General features: G+C 40.1%; 1 protein-coding gene across 1 annotated transcript; it reads left to right on the forward strand.

Moving 5' to 3' along the window:
• The first annotated feature begins 1,304 nt into the window (after positions 1-1,304).
• On the forward strand, positions 1,305-20,316 carry LOC112052418 (MICOS complex subunit Mic60-like). The gene is made up of 18 exons (XM_052888901.1): positions 1,305-1,376; positions 4,242-4,429; positions 6,161-6,348; positions 7,333-7,371; positions 8,025-8,182; positions 8,627-8,753; positions 9,866-10,029; positions 11,590-11,715; positions 12,218-12,290; positions 12,889-12,989; positions 16,033-16,279; positions 16,749-16,859; positions 17,268-17,405; positions 17,804-17,907; positions 18,397-18,498; positions 18,696-18,784; positions 19,459-19,639; positions 20,216-20,316. The coding sequence occupies exons 1-17, from the start codon at positions 1,305-1,307 to the stop codon at positions 19,634-19,636; spliced, it is 2,205 nt and encodes a 734-aa protein (XP_052744861.1). The 3' UTR covers positions 19,637-19,639; positions 20,216-20,316.
• Positions 20,317-21,843: the final 1,527 nt, after the last annotated feature.

Here is a 21,843-nt window from a genome sequence, read left to right on the forward strand (position 1 = left end):
AATAGCCGAATCAATAGAGCATTTACCCTCGACCTGCTCAGAAACAGCTCCGATTTTCATGTTTTTTTTCTGTTTAGTTTGTTTCTTGATATTATTTAAATCAGAAACCTTTTGGAGGGGGACATTCCGTCCCCTCTCCAAAAGGGGTTTATATTATTTAAACAATATTTATGCTATCCTATCCTACTAATATTATAAACGCGAAAGTTTGTATGGATGTTTGGATGTATGTTTTTATGTTTGTTACTCTTTAACGCCGCTACTACTGAAGCGATTTGGCTGAAATTTTACTCTGGATTAACACATATGCTACTTTTTATCCTGAAAAAATTCATGGTTCCCGAGCTTCGCGATGATTTTGATGATATGAATGTTTGTTACTCTTTCACACCTTAACTACTAAACTGAATTAGCTGAAATTTGGTATTGAGATATATTATAGCCTGGATTACCACATGGTTCCCGAGGGATTTTTAAAAAACTAAATACCACGCGAACGAAGTCGCGTCAAAAATAAAAAATCTCTGGCCAATAAGGCTTTATGACAGTTTCAAGATACTGGCTCTTTTTAAACAAATCTTTTATTTTTGTGTTGTTTTTCTTTGTAATAGCAAGTCACAGTTGTCAAAGAACCAGAAGAAGAATGTTTGACAGCGTCATTAATTTACAACAATGCTAAAAATAAAAACCTGGTTATGGACGGCGAGATTATTAACGGTAAGTGTAGAAAAGCCATAGATTTACGATTCGGTACAAGTACAAAGCTGTAGAGAGTTGAGAGAGAGACTAGAGCTGGCTTGAGTACCAGCTAAAAGCTTGGAACAGTTTAAGAGATCCCTGTGTAGAACGAACACAGGATCCATAAGGCAGATTGGACAACATAGGGCCTCGATTCGACTACAGTTCACTTCGTATAGCATGGTGCGGGTGACAGTTCGTTTCGCTCTTGAAAGTTTGGTGTTTTGCGATAATTTTACGTATTATGGATGTCATAAGGAAACTGTCACCGTACCCATGCTATCTGAAAATCACTAGCCTCATGGTATTTAATGTACCTAGTAGTTGAAAAAAGCTTCATCGAAATCTATACTAATATTATAAAGCTGAAGAGTTTGTTTGTTTGAACGCGCTAATCTCAGGAACTACTGGTCCGATTTGAAAAATTCTCTCAGTCTTAGATAGCCCATTTATCGAGGAAGGCTATATGCTATATATTATCCTCCTACGGGAACGGGAACCACGTGAGTGAAACCGCGCGGCGTCAGCTTGTATTTAATAAAATCTAAATAATACGCACAGCAAAGATGTGGAGTGCTCTTCCAGCTTTCCAGTTTTTCCCATCACCTTCAATATGTTTATCGTCGAATCAAGAGAACGTAATATACAGCCCTTACAGTAGTATCTCTGTTAAAATGGAGTATCTTCTCCCGTTTTCCCAACATTTCCCTTCACTGCTCTGCTCCTATTGATCGTAGCGTGATGAAAAGTATACTATAACCTGTCCAGGAGTATGAAGAGTACCAAGTAAACTGTATTATAAAATATCGTTGATAGTAAGGGCTCTATCAGACGGGCGGCAGGTCACCAACGGCAGAGGCGACTACTGCCGTAGATGTGTCGACGGCAGCCGTTGATCTACAGCGCCTGCAGTTATAAATGTAGCGTCCGCCATTTTGTCGGTCGTCTGCAATTGTTCAAGAAAGGACAGGCGTTGTGGACTTAATTAAGCTCTAGTGATGTAACCGATGTTAAATTGCTTCTTGATGCATTTTAAAGCTATTCTAAGCTATAGTCCAGTTATTTTAGGTTTCATCTGGGTAAAAATTCCTAGTGAGCTGAATTTTTGTATACACCTTTATTACGGCGTTATTATGAAGTTGTGAAAAATCGACATCGATATCGTGCCGGCTAAAAAAATTACAGAGGTCAAAAGGTCACGAAAATCAGTTTTTTGCAAATATTTCGCGACTTATTGCTCGGACGTCAATAGAGGTCATTATAAAAATTGTTCCTCATAAAATTGTCTACAAAAAATGTCTCTTATAGTTTTTCTGTAAAATTAACGGTTTTCCGATCATAGCGCTGAGAAAGCGACTATATTGTAACGATGCACTCGTTTCCTCACCACCTTCGAGGTAGAATGCAAGGCGCGTTTTTTACATGGTTTCCCCCGTAGGCATAATCCATGATATATAATGAAAGTTTATTTTAATTAACAATTAATATTTTAGTATCAAAATTTTGAAAAATACCGAAAAAAATAAATTTTTGCGAATAATTTTTTTTTTATTCATTGTCAATATTTTCAGCTTCACTATCGTTATTGGCTACTGACAAAATGTCAAGTGGAGTTATTTCTTGATTTAAATCTACATCTTCATCATTTTCATCATTCGTTGACTCTGCGTTTAAGCATGACTGGCCGCGGCAATGCTTAATGCACAAAACTTTTGAGCATCTCAATCCAATTTTTTTGCATCCACATTTGCCGCCACAACCTTTTGTACAATTACAAAAGATTGTATTCAGTAGTTCATCGGGTGCTGGTGGTAATAAAGTCATTATTGGATGCAGCATATCATTTTTTAACTCCCAACCCCACTGTTCTGGATCGATGTCTCTTCCTAGCCAGGTTTATATTTGGTAATATGCTCGAAAAATATGCTGTTGAGCTGAAGAAGTAGGTGGTAATGAAAAAATTTTACAGCTGTACTTTGTCTTGTTAATTTAGCAAAGCTGTAGCTTTTATCTGTAATTATCAATTGAATTTTCTGATTTTGGAGCACCGTATACAGCTAGTAGAAAATGTATTCCAGTATTGATAATGACATCTCGAGAGCAATTTTCTTGTTGGAATATTTCTGTACAATTGTTTAAATCAAGTCTTTTTTCAAACATCTTCATGACTTTCAATTTTCCTTTCCCAAAAAGAAGTGCTGAAGTTGTATCGCATCCGGTCATGGCATGCAGAAACAGAATATTTTTTTTGCAATGTGGATACTTGTTGAGGCTATCAGTCGAGTATATTTTTGTTTCAGCATTGTTTTTTCCTGGTTTTTTGAAAAAAATTGATGTAGATTGATCAAGTATTTGAGTGCGTGCTATGAGTATACTCAGTCTAACTGGCAGTAGCAGGTATAAAGGGACGGGTCTCGGAACAATGAAATACGAAACATCTGCCATTGAAGGTCATTAGAATGAGATATAGTACGTCTTACTAAAAACCTAAACCCCTATACGATAAATATATCTTTCTGGAAACATCTAAATGTAAAATAAAAGATTTAGAGACATTTACAAACATTACTAAAAAGCAATAGAGTTTACGCCTTGGTGTACGGTATACAATACCGTATGTGAGTGCATTCTTGCCGCTTTCTCAGCGGTATGATCGGAAAACCGTTAATTTTACAGAAAAACTATAAGAGACATTTTTTGTAGACAATTTTATGAGGAACAATTTTTATAATGACCTCTATTGACGTCCGAGCAATAGGTCGCGAAATATTTGCAAAAAACTGATTTTCGTGACCTTTTGACCTCTGTAACTTTTTTAGCCGGCACGATATCGATGTCGATTTTTCACAACTTCATAATAACGCCGTAATAAAGGTGTATACAAAAATTCAGCTCACTAGGAATTTTTCCGCAGATTGGGGTATAAAATGCCTAAAATTACTGGACTACTAGTCAAAAGAAGCATTGACATTCGAAAATAATTGAAAAGTTTTTGCTCGTTTCTTATAGTGCAAAAATGCTCATGCCATTTAGAATTCTAAAATTAAAAATGTATAAAAACATTTTTTATTTTAGAATTCTACAGTAAGTAAAAAAATTTTTTTACAGTTTCTTTTACAGTATCCATTTTGCAATTTTTTTTATTCTCTACAAGTTAGCCCGTGACTACAATCTCACCTGATGGTAAGTGATGATGCAATCTAAGATGGAAGCGAGCTAACTTGTTAGGAGTAGGATGGAATCCACACTCCTTTCGGTTTCTACACGACATCGTACCGGAACGCTAAATCGCTTGGCGGTACGTCTTTGTCAGTAGGGTGGTAACTAGCCACGGCTGAAGTCTTCCACCAGCCAAAATTGGTTCCTGTGTTATGAGAGACGTCAACGGTTGCCGCAGATGGCGACGGCATCGACGGCCGGTGACGGCTGTAGTCGCCTCTGCCGCTGTTGACGTGCCGCCCGTGTAATAGAGCCCTAATACTCATGAACTTTGTGTACTCCAGCGTCACCGGTTGTCGCAAGTGCAGAGTGCCAGCGTACCCCGGTATGAGGGCAGGCGGTACGAGACAAAGGTGCGCGACACCTGCCCGCCGCCGCCGCCGCCCCCGCCGCCCGCGCCCAAAGACGATAGCACTTTCTGGGGAGCGATGGCGGTATTATTCACTGCTGCGGGATTCGCTGTTATCGCCAAGTTAGTAAACTGTAGATTTTATATTTTTAGAGTTCCGTATGTTATCACCGCGTTGCAACGACTTGCGGTACGGACGGATTCAGTTTGCTCGTGGCGTTCGAGCCGTCCACATCTCTTGTTGTGTCATTCTTTATGGGTTACTTGGGATAGGCGGGGAGAGTGATTTGAGTGGAAAAGGGCAGTATTAGATATCTGTCAAAGGCCTAACCCTACACACATCGTTCACAAGTGCGTGACTTCACTCAATGTCATTCGCTGCCATTCTAGGGTCTTATTTTAGTTACAGTTTGATTAGTTAATTAAGTTGTCGTGACAAATGTCGTGAATCATAACCTTTGTTCGACATTAGTTTTCTTATCTTTGTAATCACTTCTGAGTCTGCTAAAACATATGGCTGGATCACAAAAAACTCACGTGCGTAAGGGTCAGCGTACACATAAACTCATGAAATCGTAACCGTATTTCCAAGTTCATTATAGTTTGAATTCAGACGTGAAGAACGTTACGGTTCCGAGCCGTGGATTGAATGGAGCCTGGATAGCCCATTAGTGAAGGTTAGAATCCGGTCCGGGGCATGTACCTCAAATTTTTCAGATATGTGCATTTTAAGAAATTAAATATCACGCGTCTCAAACGGTGAAGGAAAAACATCGTGAGGAAACTTGCAAGCCAGAGAATTTTCTTAATCTCTGCGTGTGTGAAGTCTGCCAATCCGCATTGGGCCAGCGTGGTGGACTATTGGCCTAACTCCTGTCATTCTGAGAGGAGAGTCGAGCTCTGCAATGAGCCGAATATGGGTTGATAACTTGATAATGATGATGAATCGTAACAATTGCGAATCTAATTTCGACAGGAGTTTTCTAAATTTCTACAACGCACAGTCATTACCATGTTTTGTGGCATCGATCTTGGTTTTGATTTTGATTTGTACGGAACCATCAGTGAACGAGTCCAACTCGTACGCTGTGTTTTTAACGGGACTTTCACAGGAAGATACGGCTTAGCAACATATAGGCTGCATTTTGTCCGGGAAAATCCTCGGTTCCCACGGGGTTTGTAAAAACTTTCACCGCGTTAACCACTGTCAATAACTCAGTACATTCTTCAAGAGCACAGAATAAAGAATGATCCAGAATGATGCTTTCCAAGCAGCGTGGTGAGGCCGGTGAAAACTATAAAAAACAAACGTCTTTTTGACATCCGCATGAACAAACTTTTTTCATAATTTGTATTTCAAAATTTAACACTAACAACAATTACGTAATCACACTATCACACTAATATTATAAAGGCGAAAGTTTGTGTGTAAGTGTGTTAGTATGTTTGTTCCTCTTTTACGCTGCAGCTACTGAAGCGATTTGACTGAAATTTGGAATGAAAATAGATTTTACTCTCGATTTACACATAGGCTTTATACACATAGATTAGACTTTTCATTACCGAAAAATCCATGGTTCTAGCGGTATTTGTGAAAACTGAATTCCACGCGGACGAAGTCGCGGGCGTCCGCTAGTTACCAATAAAAATACTCCATCTTATTTCTTTAGTTTTGTGAACAGTTTTTAAAATATTTAAAAACATAAGACGCCATTTTTCTTGACAAATATTGAAAATTACTGCTTCGTGTCGTACTGGCTCGAGAATGTATTAGTTTTTTATTTGGAACGGCTACGACACCGTCATGTTCATCATACGCTCTATCTGCCTATTATTCTTTAATCTGTGTTCCAGAGGTTCACCAGAAATCCGTGATTGGCTCACGATTTACGCGCCGTGGTTCGACGACCTGATCGCTGTGATCTTCGAAGAGAACTACACACACAAGGAGTTGGCGCAGCGCTACTGGGAGCAGATCAAGAGCTGTGCGAAGATTGTGATGAAGGATGAGACTTGCCCGCCAGAGGGAGCCAAGCCAGAGAGTAAGCATGCGTTGCGACTTGTATAATATATTCTCTTAGTCCTTGTCTAGAAGGGGTGAATTTGTCGCGAATCGCGCGTTGTCGAAGTACTAGACATCAATACGTCGCGTCCACAAGCATCGCGCGAATTCAAAATACGCGCGTAAATCGCGTGCACTACGCCAGACTCTCGACTCGTGCGTGATTCGCGCGTATTGCGCGCGAGTCGAGATACTAGGGACGCCCTGTTGCGTCCAGTTAACGCGCGAACTCTAGAGCGAGTGCACGTTCAACTCCATGTTTCATACTGAATTCCTCCACAAATGCTCGCGCGTTGCTACGCACCTTGTGGACGCAACGGTCACGCGTAATACGCGTGAGCGAATCGCGGCGAATTCGCCCTTTCTGGACTGAGACTTGTCAGTGGCGTAGCGTGCCTTATGAGGGCCCTGTATCAAAATTAGTTTGGGGGCCCATTGATAGACGAGCGGCAAATCCCGAAAACTCATTAGTATTTAACTTACCCCTAACTCTTTTACCGCAGTTTAAAATTGGTACCAAAATGTTAGTTGTAACATACTACACAAGATGTTATACTTTTTTTTGGGTTTCAATATGGAACACCATGAAATAAACTAAGAATGAAATAAATAAATAAACAAACAATTTTTTATATTGTTTTATTTAGCGGGAAACACCAGATAAAGATAAAATTGTGGTTTACGTTTTACTAATTTCATACGTAAGGTCCCCCTGTTGTTCGGGGGCCCCCGTATCATTGATATGACTGATAAGGCGGTAGCTACTGTTCTGGCTTTTATTCACTTGTATAATATACAGATACGGCTACGGAAAAAGGGGCCCAGGGTTCGAATTTCGGCTGACAATTTTAACTGAAATTTTTTAGAAGAAAAAAATGCAGCTCATTTCGGAGACGTCATAAGACTACATCTGACTATACCTACTATGTTATGTGTATTAATGTTTCAATGTATCATATTACAGAAGTTCCCGCGAAAGACGAAATTGAAGCTGGAAAAGCCGGTATGTTTGTATTCCATAGCCACGTATCAACGTGTTTGCAATTGTAGCTTTTTAACCGACTTCATAAAAGGAGGAGGTTCTCAATTCGAGTCTTATGTTTTTTTTGTATGTATGTTACTCGATTACTCGAAGACTACTGGACCGATTTTTCTGATTGAGTTTATGCTATAGGCTCTACAATAGTAGTAGGGCTTTTTTTTAACGAAGCTCGTCCTGAGAAGACCCGTTATGGGGAGTGCTTTACGATTCATTACTATCAAGTTAATCTTCCGTGAGTAGCTCCATCTTGATGAGACGCTCAACGTTTTTATTTACGAAAATTCATGATATTGGTAGCTAGCAGGGTAATAATAATTTCTGGGAATTTCTTCGTAGGAACGAGGTAACGTTCAAACCACAAAATTTGTAGCACAATGTGGCTTTAATTTGTATAACTATTATTTAAGCATTAATTAAAATTAGAAATGTATATATAGTTAAAATAGCATTTTTATAAACTAAATTAATTCAGAATCAATTAAGTTTATAAAAAAACAATACATTTAACATAAATAAGTTATGAAATTACATGCGTTTGCTACCATCATTTCTATTTTGTGAACAGTGAACATCGAGTATGGCTTTAGTATAATTAGGTCAATATCTGGTAACAGCATCAGAACCTGAGGAAGCAGACGAGTCCTGCGTGAAGCCACCGCCGGTAGTTGTGAGGAAGACCATCTGCGAGATCCTCGAGCGGCTGAAGGAGCGCAAGACAGAGGCGTTGAGCAATTACTACACCGCACATCACGCGTGCTTGCTTTATAATAAAGTAATCTTGTGGTTCCGAGACTTGGTAGCTGACTATGGGCCTCATGGGGGTTAGAGACTTCTGTTCAACCTCTATTTCACCTTTACCGACACGAGCCGTCCGATGATTCATCGCTCCGACAATAGTTTAACGTCGTCGTGTCTTTCTCAAACTGTCCTCATTCTTACAATCAATGGCATATCTACCCAGGAGCTAGGCGGTGTAATGCCAAGCTTAGAATTTCCTCGAATCCTTACTAGATAATTGCGATCGAACTGAACTTAGAAAATTTCGACAATGAAAAAGTACTGATGAATATATATAATTTAGTTGATAAAACCTAACCAGTCTAAATGGTAGTGGGGCCCCATTTTTTATTTGCACCAGGGCAGTTGGTCACCTAGCTACGCCACTGTTTACAAGACATAAACAATATTCTTTTAAAAATCTCTAAATTGTCCTTAGATCGTGCCAGAAACAATGAAGGACTTTAGCATAAAGTCACTGAAGGCACTCCATGGTCAGTTGGAAGAACGTGTCAACTTGGTCAATGAGGCGATAAAAAACGCAGAAGAGGCAACTGCGGATATTGGTATAACTAGCGATAATATAATAAACTCCGGGATAAAAAGTACCTAGCATATATGTTGCTAAATAACCTTCTCTGTCTTTCAGTTTTTTAGCGAAAGATTAGCCCAGACAAATAGACAGGTCTAGGCCTAGCCAGCCTAGGTTATGTTATACGGAGATAAATTAAAATAAACTTGTTTGTGTTTTAAAATCTTGTAATTAACTATACCTACCACTTGAGAAAACGCAGTTATTTTGAAATCATACTTAAATTTTATTTCTTTGAAGTGACTAGCAGCACTTCGCGGCTTATCCATTTCGCGGTAATAAGGGGATTACATAATATAGCCTATGTTACTCCTTAATGATGTAGCTTTTCATCGGTGTTTGATTTTTCAAATCGGTCCAGTAATTTCAGAGCATATGCAATAATAGGCTCTGAAATTACTTTAATCCCCTTTCTTCTATTGGTAAAAGATTTTTTAAAATCGGTTCAATAAATCTAATTGTTACCTTCTATAATCTTACAAACTCCGAAGGGAGAAGAGATTTGATTGTTTGTTTGTTTGCATTAAATAGGCTCTGAAACTATTGAACCGATTTGATAAATTGTTACACTATCCCCTAGTGCTATAGGCTATATTTTATCCCCGCAATGACAACCACGCGGGTGAAACTGCGCGGTGTTTGATAGTAAGTAATAATATAAAATATAAGTAATAATATGACGTAACGTGGCGCGACTTGTTTCGTAAGAGTAGGGATTTAGACCGGGGTAGCAATCGGTTGGCAGGAACGACTTGCGATATAAGGCGTGGCGTTCGAGCCGTCCACAGTTCACATTTTTTGATATGTAATTCTTTATAGGTACTTGGGATATGCGAGGAGAGTGACTTGAGTGGAAAAAGGGAGTGTTGGTTAATCGTAAAGGACGTCCTTAACCCTACACACAACGTTTACAAGTGCGTGACTTCACTCAAGGTCATTCACCGCCATTCTAGGGTCTTATTTTGGTTACAGATTGAGTTGTTAATTAAGTTGTCCTGACAAATACTGTGAATCATACCTTTGTTCGACATTAGTTTTATTATTGTTTGTAAGCCACTTCTGAGGCTGCTAAATACATTGTTTCAGAGGAGTTGGAGCGCTACATCGAGTGCGGGGTGCAGGGGCCCAAAGACGAAGTGGAGAACATCAAAGTGTTGATGAACGACTTCTTGCTGCAGATAAAGGCTGCAAATATACAATTTATATGGGAGTACGATACGTCTAAGGCGCTGGACGCTCAGTGGTTAAAGGTTAATCCATTTTTAGGGTTCTCTACCTCAAATAGACTCGTGTTTAGATAACATTTGTGATATGCTAACCACATAATCTATTATTGGTAATTATTTTTGAATTTAAACAATCACGATATCGCTCCATTGCTCGCTGTGTGGCTCTGAGCCCTCTTATTAGGCCCATAGAGACAAATATGCCCAATAAGACCACGACATATCTAAAGAAGAGAGAATGACAAATGTATCTCAATAGTCTAAAGTCGAAAATGTAGCTCTCTTTCATTGCGTTGGGACGAAAGAGATGGCACTGGGACAACTCCATCGCAGTATTGGTCGACAATGTATTTTGCTCTTCATTGACGCATGCTACAGGGCTGTAGCCATGTGGCCGTCGATTCTCATTCTACTATCGAAAACGCTTCGTTAACTTAAACGTAAACTTAAAAATGTATGGGAATGACATACGTCCTCTTCTTCATTTCCTGGGTCTTTTCCGCAATTAACCACTGAGGTTGGATGTACGTAGATCCATTTGGTGCTGGTCCCCGCTGGAGTCACTCCAGCCCTCAGACCAATTATAGAAGGACCTGTATCGCACTCATAGTCACGAACAAAATTGTTTGTCATTTTCTGAGGAAAACGAGCTTAGATTTGGTATATATCTTATACTAAACTAGGAGTTTGTGCCCTTTTTTACATCATTCAATTACACGAAAAGGTACTTTTACGGAGCTCTTTAACCGACGAACACAATTACAACTATGAATCATCGATTACATAGATACAGTTTTTATAATCGCATTAGATCGTAGATCATATACTTTGACAGAAAAGTAATGTCTAACGAGGCAGGTCCAATACAATAATTGGTCTGAGCTCCAGCCAGCTGAGTTCGCTCCAGAAGCAGGCCGCTGAACACCTCATGGAGTGTTGCTTGGGATCCAATGTGTGTTGCGCGTTGTTCAGATACACCTCTGCATTTAAGCATATAAATCTGTGTTCCTTCTTCTTTCATGCATGCTCTCTGACCTCTGCTGATTCCAGAGGGTGTGGGTTTGAATCCGGTCCGAAACCTACAATTTGGGTGCATTTTAAGAAAATAAACATCACGTGTTTCAAACGGTGAAGGAAAAACATCGTGAGCATATCGTGAGCATCGCGACATACCTGAGAATTTCCTTAGTTCCCTGCGAGTGTGAAGTCTACCAATCCGCATTGGGCCCGTGTGGTGGACTATTGGCCTAACCTAACCTAACCTCACTTATTCTGAGAGGAGACTCGAGCTCAGCAGTGAGCCGAATATGGGTTGATAATGATCCAGTCATTAGTTTTAATTTTTTTTTAAATTTAAGTTAAGTAGTTTTGTTGTTAGACGCGGATTGAAGCGCAGTAAGGACTGTTTAGTGTCTTAGCAGTCATTCGTTACCGACAGGTCACGTGGTCAAGTTAGCGATTTGTCATTCCCGTACATTTTTTTAGTTTACGTAGCGTTAACGTTTGTTGAAAGAGAATCGAAGTGCCATTTGGCTGTAGGCCCTGTTTTACAACCAATTTACTATAAGAGAGGTTAATTTTCAGGTGGAATGTACATTGTATAAATACATCGACGAGAACAGAGCAATGTTCCCCGAGATTGACTACGAACAGTTCAAGTTGCAGCTCCGGGGAGACCCTGACTTGTTGCTGCATCACGCGGGCAGATATGTGAGTCTACTGAGGCTTGTTCGCTTTGCGGGTATTTCGCAAACAGGGCGCGATCCAGGAATATCGCCGCTCCGGGCAAAGATAAATTTTCCCGCCCTTTACATTCAATTCCAATGAATTATGTCTGGCCAGTTCAGACTCTTGATCCATATTATGTATTCTGTGATACGTTGATATGTATTAACATATTTGTTTACACTCTCGATCAAATTATCAATATTCTCTTTCAGTGCGATTTCATTTGATAACCCACTCGAGTATTTTTGCAGACATTCGGTTATTCTTTCAACCCCCACAACTTTCAAACGGCTCAACCGATTTTCATCAAACATGTCTAAGAACACTCGTATACAAGTCACCTTATACATTTAATAAACTAAATTGAAATCGCTTCATCCGTTCGGCAGCTATGGTGCCACTGACAGACAGACAGACAGACAGACACGTCAAACTTATAACACTCTCTTTTTGCGTCGGGAGTTAAAAAGAAAAAACTTTGCAGGTACGACAACTGACGGCAGAATTAAGTGACGCTGTGGAAGGTATGAAGGAAAGAGCTAACCGAGCCTACGAAAGTAAGAAACACAATGTTTTCTTTGTTTTGTCAAAGTAGGTAATATTTTGTTTTTGTAAGTTTTGACAGTTTTAGACGGATGCGAGGCAGTGTGGTAATAACACTGCTTTCTGCATCCACGGCCGTGGGTTCGATTTTCACTACTGGCAAACATTTGTGTGATGAGCATGGATGTTTTCCAGATGACTTGCTGACGCCGCACGGTTTCACCCGCGTGGTTCTCGTTTCCTTAGGAATACGGGGATAATATATAGCCTATAGCCTTCCTCGATAAATGGGCTATCTAACACTGAAAGAATTATTCAAATCAGACCAGTAGTTCCTGAGATTAGCGCGTTCAACTAAACAAACAAACAAACTCTTCAGCTTTATAATATTTGATTAATTATAATTATATAAATTCCATACAGACGCCTCATGGTTTAACCCGGGTAGCTCCCGTTCCCCGGGAATATTGGGATAAAATATAACTAAGACACTCACGGACAACGTGGCTTACTGTCGGTAAAAGAATCTTCAAAATCGGTTTAGTTCCTTTTATCATGGACAAAGGACGGATTGCTTATGTTTAAGTTTATATATGTGTTTACATATCGTAGTGCTGCCTCAGGGGGATAAGGAGAGAAAAGACAGAGATTACATGCTGCAGTCGCTGCTTAAACAGAAGAGGGCCGAGATGGACAAGGAGTTTCAAAATAGGGTATTGATAAATTTTGTTTTTATCCACAGTTGGCTTGTGTACCTACGTACTTACTTCCTAGTTAATTTTTTCAAAGAAAAACCTGAGGGTGTTCCTCAATTTGACGCCTATTTTTTTATGAATGACCACGAATATTTTTTTACTGAGTGAGTTGATTTTGATATAAAAAAATATATTGGAAAGAATTTGGTGCCATATACATTTGGAAGAAAGATAGGAAAACAGGGAATGATTGATTGTTTACTCATTAATTGTGATGTAAGACCACGCAAAACCTTTTGCACAGTATTGCTGAGTACTTATTTATTTATTTATTTATTTATTTATTTATTTATTTATTTATTTATTTATTTATTTATTTATTTATTTATTTACTTAATCAATACCCGGGAAGACATTACAGTTGCCCAATTCGTCTTCCCAGGCTATACATACATTAGAATAATACAAACAAAATTACAAACTATTACAAAAATAACATAAAAAAGAAAAAAAAAAAGAAAGAAAACATTAATAATTTAAATACAAAAAACATTAATCAATAACAATAATATACTTAACAATTTAACAAAACATAAAAATTAAATGCCCGAAAAACATCAACTTACTCCATTAATAATAATTTAATGGTTTTTACAAGCATCTGCGGTGGAGAGTGAAAAACGTCCAATTCTAAATTGTTACCAGTTAGATCATTGAGCAGGCGCAGCGCAAGCGCTAACGGTGCGTGCTGAGTCACTTTTGTCCTGCCATGCGGTATAACAAATAAATGCCGACGTCGCGCACTAGCGTATTTGTCCGGGACATGCAAACCTACTGTTTCTAGTATGGCAGAATTACTCACTTTGCCCTGAATTAAAATTATTACATATTTTAACAAAGCTACCTTACGCCTTAACTCCAATTTGTCATACCCGGTCATACCAAGGAGAAACAGACTTGGATATATGGTGGGGTACCCAACTGAATAGCCATATTGCTTCCTGTAGAGCCATCTAATAAATTTTTTCTGGATCTTTTCCACCATATCTACGTACTTATGCTCAAATGGATTCCATATGATGGAATTACACTCCAGTTTACTCCTCAGATATGCGTTATACAAAAGCTTTATAACCTCAATAGATTTGAATGGAGAATAGCTAATATTTAAGCAGTCAGGCGCACAGTATTCAAAACTTATTTCAAGCGGTGGATGGTAGGCATCAGGTGGAAGAAGTGACTCCTCAGCCCTTTGCACTATCACCTGGCCCAATGATCCATTAACAAGTACCAAATCCAAAAATTGGCCACTGTCATTACAAATATTATTCACTTGTTCAAGTTCACAAAAGGTTAATATATACTCAAATTGTGACTTAACATTAAAAGAAGAAGAATTAAAGTTAAAATCACCGCAGATTAATATTTTTTGCTCACTATAATGGGCACAAACTTTTTCTATACTCTCGTAAATCATTAAGTAATTGTCCTCACTAGATTTCGGAGGTATATATGTTACTACTAATATACATAATAAATTTTTACCGCAGTATAAACCGGCACAAACTATCTCACTGTTCAACGCGCAGTCCAGCGGGACACTTATTGTTTGAAGTGTGTATTTTGATCGTGCTATTATAGCTACCCCGCCACCACGCCGATTGTCTCTCCTGTCACACCGGAGCATGCTAAATCCACTTGGTACAACTTCCGAATCTGACATACTCTCAGTGAGCCAAGTTTCACTGATGAGATGGACGTCGAGTGATGAAGCCACAATCGCTGAACCAAACTCTTCGAGTTTAGTACGTAAACCTCTTACATTTTGGTAATAAATTAATATTTTACGAGGTTTACGCCTGTGACTTTGAAAAGGGCCGGTTGAAATCATTACTTTCTCTGGTTTCACGTCTACGAAACCACTCGTTTAACTCTGCATTTGGTGGCCAATTTTCCGCTGACATGAAAAACCCAAACAAACTTTCAGGTACGTTCACCACAAACGAGGCATAATTGGTATGCTTCAACTGCAGTTTTTGCACCGTGTAAGGTGCCCCAGCAGAACATTTTCTCGACATATAAGACTGCACTTGCTCTGCCGTAACATCATGTCTTAATGACCACAAGTGGATTTGCCTATTTTTTTCGACCGTAGCCAATTCAGCGTCAACTTGCCCCGCGCCTCTAATCGGCGCCTTCCGTTGCTTACCTCTAACGACTCGCCACTGTTGAAACTCCAACGCATCGTCGTCTAGCGCCTCGGCGATCGGTATATCAGCGGACAATGTCACTGTAGGTGCATTCATGGAATTCCCGTTTACGTTCGGAACGGCATCCACAGATGGCGCCACCGGTAATTCACTCCGCTGCGATTGCACCTTGGCTTGTTCTGTCGGTGACGCGGTGGTACTCGGGAGCGCTCGTCGCCGTCTCGTCGTCAACGCTCGGGCCGGATCGGGACGGACCTTCGGCTGCTCTCGCTGCGTCGTCGGAGTCCGCGAACCAGTTGCACTCACTGTCGCAGCTTGCTGTCTCTGTCCAACAGTTTTATCAGCTGGCTGGCTGGCAACATTTTTCTGACTACCTTGTTTACCAGCAACTGAATGCATCTCATTCTGTTCGTCTATTTTGGCTTCTAGTGCGCGAACAGCCTCCAACAGCGAGTTAATCTTTAGTTCTAAAGGTAGCACAATACTTTGAAAAACTTTTAACACTTCCGCAGCAACTAATTTCTCCATTTTAACAATTATAAGAAAAATAAACAACGGAACAACATAAAAACGTCAGGCACGTCGCACCCCCCCCGCGCGAATTAGGGCACTTTAGGGCGAATTATTGGATAGGGTATGCCTCTATGTTGGAACAATACAAAGAAAAGAAGAGAATGAAATAGAGGTGATTCATTGATCACTGACAAGAAAGGGTTTACGATAAATTCAACTTTATTCATATTAATGTATTTTTTACACTTAGTATGTATGGACCTTTGTTTTTTGAGAACGTTTAAAAATATTGGGTTTTTGGTTCAACATAATATTTGAAAGTACGTAAATCATTCCAGTACGCCGCGCAAAGACAAGAAAACGACAAGACAGCGCAAGACGCATTGAAGAAACAACTGGAGAGGCATCAAGCTACTTTGGAAAAGAGATTGATAGAAAAAGAGAATGAGGTAAGAAAGAGGACTCATTTCAGAGGTCCTGGGTTTGAATACCGTCCCTTGTTTCAGAATTCCCGGACTATTGTTTATTATATAGTAATAAACTATCTGAGGACATGCCTCGCTGGACATTACCCCTCTGTCAAAAGTCACGATCCAATGATGAACTTCTAGATAAAGTTACGTTTCATTTGTAAGTAATTTATATCAAATTTGCATTGACTTTTTATTATAAAAGGACGCACTAAATCATGTAGAAAATTTAACTTAAAAACTGGCCAATTTTGCCAGTTGCAAATAAAATCCCAAATTCAGAGCAAATCCGACCTTAAGGATTAAGTTTAAGGTTGAATTCTCTACTTGAATTGAGTGCCAAGATTTTTTTTATTCATTACAAGTTAGCCCTTGACTGCAATCTCACCTGATGGTAAGTGATGATGCAGTCTAAGATGGAAACGGGCTAACTTGTTAGGAGGAGGATGAAAATCCACACCCCTTTCGGTTTCTACACATTGTACCGGAACGCTAAATTGCTTGGTGGTAAGTCTTTGTCGGGAGGGTGGTAACTAGCCACGGCCTCCCATAATTTGGTTCCCGTTGTCCTTCGTAGGCTACAGTGAAGTTGAATAAATTGGTCAACGAGCGAGTCGCGTATGAGAAACACCAATTCGCTATCCAGCTGAAGGAAATGGCGGCCAAGCTCGCGCTGGTCCAAGATAAACTTAACAGTAAGTTGTTACATTAAATAAAATAAAATAAAACAGCCTATATTTTGAGATTTTGATACATTTTTTTCTCAAATTAAATAGGTACAGTTAAATGATGTCCCTAATCTCATTGTGCCTCATAGCAAAGGCCACCTCCAGCTCCTGCCAGTGCTTCCTGTCCAGAGCTACTCTTCTCCAGTATGGGTCAGCTGTAAGCTTCAGCTCGACTTTCCACCGTCTATGCTGTCGTCCCTTTTTCTGTCTCCCATTGCGAGGGCGCCATTGTGTGACAAGGGTACTCCACTTACGCTGATCCATCCTGGTTAAAATGTCAGTAACTCTGGTCCTTTTCCTTATATCTGACTGTTTGTTAACACAAATAAACTTAAAAAAAATAGCATTTCGCCTATAATATTGTTTACTACCCAGCCCGCCTAAAGATAGAGCGCGAAACCAGGAGGTCTCAAGACTTGTGGGTGGCGGGCGCGTCGCTTCTAGCCGCCACCAAGAAGGGAGACCCTTATGTCAACGTGGAGAAGGAGCTCAAAGCTATTGAGAGAGCTTCAGGTGAGTTACACTTTACTAGGAAAATCTCTACACGACATCGTACCGGAACGCTAAACGCTTGGCTACGCCTTTGCCTGTAGGGTGGTGAAGTAGCTACGGCCGAAGCCTCCCACCAGTCAGACCTGGATAAATAAAGAAAGGTCCAAGACCTCGAATCCTTACCAGAAAAATTTCGATTAAACCGAACTTTCGAAAAAAATTATTCAAGTTATTTTTTCGAGTAATAGTTTAAAAAAATGTTTTATGAAAAAGCTAATTTTAATAAACTTTTTATCTATAGAGTGGTTTAATTTTATTTTATTTGTTTAGTAGCTCCATTTTTTAATTTGCACCAGGGCCCTTGGTTACCTAGCTGCGCCACTGTGTCCATGACGATAATAATGTCCATTGTGATGTAGGAGATGGCGACGAGCTGGTCACTATGGTGTTACAAGCAATACCTCAGTCGGTGCGCGAACGTGGTCTGGTCCCGGAGAGTGTACTCATGACCAATTACCACAGGGTAATGACTTTACGCTTCTGTACTTTGCAGTGTACAAATATATTAGTTATGCTGATGCCTCATTAGTGCGTTGTGTTGCCTTGTCGCATTGATTATCGCGTTTTACGTCACACCTGCGTTGCGTTGACGCACAACGATGCAGCGAAAGAGGACGACGCACGCACCCATGCAGTCTTAACAGTGCACACGTAAGAGCGAGGGCACACTTGCCGGAGCGGTGTCGCTGCGTCGTCTTACATAGAAATATCTGTGGCATGTCACACGATGCGATCCGGCGCCGCACCGGACTTGCAACCACCGAGACGAGGCGGGGAGCGGTGTGTTGCGACGTCGGAGCGGCACCGCTCAGTTGTCTATGCGTCACAACATTACTTTATTAACAGACAGTCCAACGCTGTTACGGCGCCGCTGCAACATAACAATGTTGCGGCGCCGCACCGCTCGTGTGCTCTTAGATGTATAACAAACTAACATAACTTGGATCTACAGATGGAGGACGTCGCTCTAAAAGTGGCGTTGGTGGAACAAGACGGTGCATCCTTCCCTATCTACATGATGTCCTGGTTACAGTCTGCTTTCCTGTTTATGAAGGTACCTATCATCATCATCAACCCATATTAGGCTCACTGTTGAGCACGAATTTCCTTTGAGAATTAGAGAGGCAGACTCTACACACGTAGAGAATTAACAAAATTCTCAGGTATGCAGGTTTACTCACGATGTTTTTCCTTCACCGTTTGTGGCATGTGACATTTAATGAATAAGTAAACTATCGTTATTTGTTTCAGTTATCAGGGATTCCACAGACAGAGATCGACAGTTCAACAAAAGACGCAATTCCAGAATTAGACACTTTCGATTTACTGCAAAGAGCAAGGTAATACGCGTTACCAGTGTCACAAAAGTTCTCAAATTAAATTTTCATCACAATCATCATTATCATCATCACCATCATTGTCAGCCGATGGACGTCCACTGCTGGACATAGGCCTCTTGCATGGACTTCCAAACACAACGGTCTCTAGTTGCCAGCATCCAGCGGCTCCCTCCAACCCGCTTGATATCCTCAGTCCACCAAGTGGGCGGTCGATCAACACTACGCTTTTCGGTGCGGGGTCGCCATTCCAGTACCTTGAGACCCCAACGTCCATCGTCTCTTCGAACTATGTGGTCTGCCCATTGCCACTTCAGCTTCGCGAATCACTGAGATATGTCAGTGACTTTTATTTAAAGGCTCAAATTCACTCAGCGGGCGATGGAGCGAAGATCCACAGACGAACCAAAGTCACTGACATAGCTCAGCGAGTCGCGAGGCTGAAGTGGCAATGGGCAGGCCACATAGTTCGAAGAGCCGATAGACGTTGGGGTCACAAGGTGCTGGAATGGCGACCCCGCAAGGTAGACCGAGGATATCAAGCGGGTTGCAGGGAGCCGCTAGATGCTGGCGGCTCGAGACCGTTGTGCTTGGAGGTCCATGCAAGAGGCTTATGTCCAGCAGTGGACGTCTATCAGCTGATAAGGTAAGGTAAACTTTACTACTGGTTGTTGAAGGTTCTGGGTGGAGCGCGGTAACCTGGCGCGTGCCATTCGGTACGTGAGCTCGCTGGAAGGCGCCTCGCGTGCTGCGTCCATGACGTGGCACGACGCGGCACGCGCGCACGTCGAGACCAGGCAGGCTGCCGAGGCTATATTGGCACACGCCGCGGCTTTGGGTCTACAGTACATTTGAAATGTTCGTTCGTTCATCATCATCTCCTTACCCTTATCCCACTTAAGTGGGGTCGGAAAAATATGTCAATCTTTTCCATTCGTCTCTATTACTCGTCAACTCATCATCCACTCCTTTTACACTCATGTCTTCTTTCACATAATCCAACCATCTCTTCTTTGGCCTTCCTCTCCTCTTATGTCCTTCCACTTGCACTTGGAATGTTCGTTCGTTGTCAACCCATATTTGGCTCACTGCTGAGCTCGAGTCTCCTCTCAGAATGAGAGGGGTTAGGCCAGTACTCCACCACGCTGGCCCATTGCGGATTGGCAGACTTCACACACGCAGGAAAATAAGAAAATTCTCTGGTAGGTATGCAGGCTTCCTCACGATGTTTTTTTCCTGCACAGTTTCAGACAGTGATATTTAACTTCTTAAAATGCACACAACTGAAAAGTTGGAGGTGCATGCTCTAGACTGGTTTCGAACCTACGCCCTCCTTGTCTACGGCAGAGGTCACAACCACTTAACATGGCTCACAAACCGTTGTCCTATAATTATTATAATTAGTCTTGAAAATAAATTTCATTTTTTTTTCAGGTCACTTGGCATTTGACACTGGACAATTTTTTGGCATGACGTTCATGTAATTTTTTTTTTTATTTTTGAAATCGTTATGTATATTTGAGCAAAGAATAAAAATGGTATTAATGTCATTTTCTTTATTTTTTTTACGTTTCACCAAGGAAATCAACAACAAGGTATACCTAATAACAAATAAATAAAATTGTCTGTTTGTAATTTTAATTAACACTACATAAAAAAAAGTAATAATAATTTTCCTCTGTTTGGAACGGCTGGATCGATGTTAAAGAGACTTTCACTCGCAGATAGCTGATATTATACATATTAACAAGGGTTATATTCTATCCCCGTATTCCCACGGGAACGGGAATTACCCGAGTAAAACCACGGGACTAAAGTCCGGCAGAAATTTAAATAATTTTTTTTTTAATTTTTTTGAGACGTGATTACATGTAAATTTTAGTTTTTAAATATGTTTTTAACATAACAATACGAGCCAAAACGCCTGTCGGCCATGACGTATGTTTCAACTGTTTCATGACGTCACTTTGACAAATCCCATACAAACGGAGCGTTTGACAAAAATACTAGTTGTCAATTAGTTTGACGTTTAGTGCATCAAGTAACTTTGTGACGTCACAAAATGGACGACAGCGTGATGGTTTCTGACGTTTAGAAAATTTAAAAAAATAAATGACTTAAGTTAAGTTTTATATGAAACACTTAACTTTTAATAATTAATATTTTTGCATTTCGGACACTTATTCCATGTACTACCCGAAATAAATATTGTTTACTAGCGGACGCCCGCGACTTCGTCCGCCCTTAGAACTCTTTAATCCAGCCCTTACAGTAGTATCGCTGTAAAAATGGAGTAACTTCTCCCGTTTTCCCAACATTTCCCTTCACTGCTCTGTTCCTATTGATCGTAGCATGATGAAAAGTATACTATAACCTGCCCAGGAGTATGAAGAATAATTTTACCAAGTTTCGTTAAAATCCGTCGAGTAGTTTTTGTTTCTATAACGAACAGACAGACAGACAGAAGCTTTACTGATTGTATTTTTGGCGTCAGTATCGATCACTGATCGCCTGATCGTTATTTTGGAAATATATTTCATGTACAGAATTGACCTCTCTACAGATTTATTATAAGTCGCACTATTCCTGGAAAAAGGAAGTAAGTGATTTTCACCAACTTTTCAGGAGCTTAAAAAAACTGTCCTATATTTTTTTTATAAGTTCTAGAAAAAAGTTTCAAAGAGAAAATCGTAGGTCACAGTTGCCTTCAACTACGCGTGTTATTTAATTTAGGAACGGCTTGATGTACTTCGAGATATTCTAAAAAAATACGGTTACATCGGTATTCCACAAAACATAAAGAATATTTGCAGGAGTAACTACAATTACTGCTTTTTTGTTATGTGTTTTGAAATATATGAACTAATTTATCTCTACTTACGGCTTTATACTCTCCTATTTTTAATTATAATCTAGAGTTGTAAGTATAATCACGCTGTTATTTAACGGAAAATCCTTTTTTGTACATAGAGTTACGTATTTCCAGGGAGCCATTTATTTTAGAATAGTTAGTGTATTTAAAAATATAGCTTTTATTATGCGGAAAGTAACTGAATATTCAA

Source organism: Bicyclus anynana, chromosome 24 (assembly GCF_947172395.1).
Source record: "Bicyclus anynana chromosome 24, ilBicAnyn1.1, whole genome shotgun sequence".
In the NCBI taxonomy this organism is placed as follows: domain Eukaryota; kingdom Metazoa; phylum Arthropoda; class Insecta; order Lepidoptera; family Nymphalidae; genus Bicyclus; species Bicyclus anynana.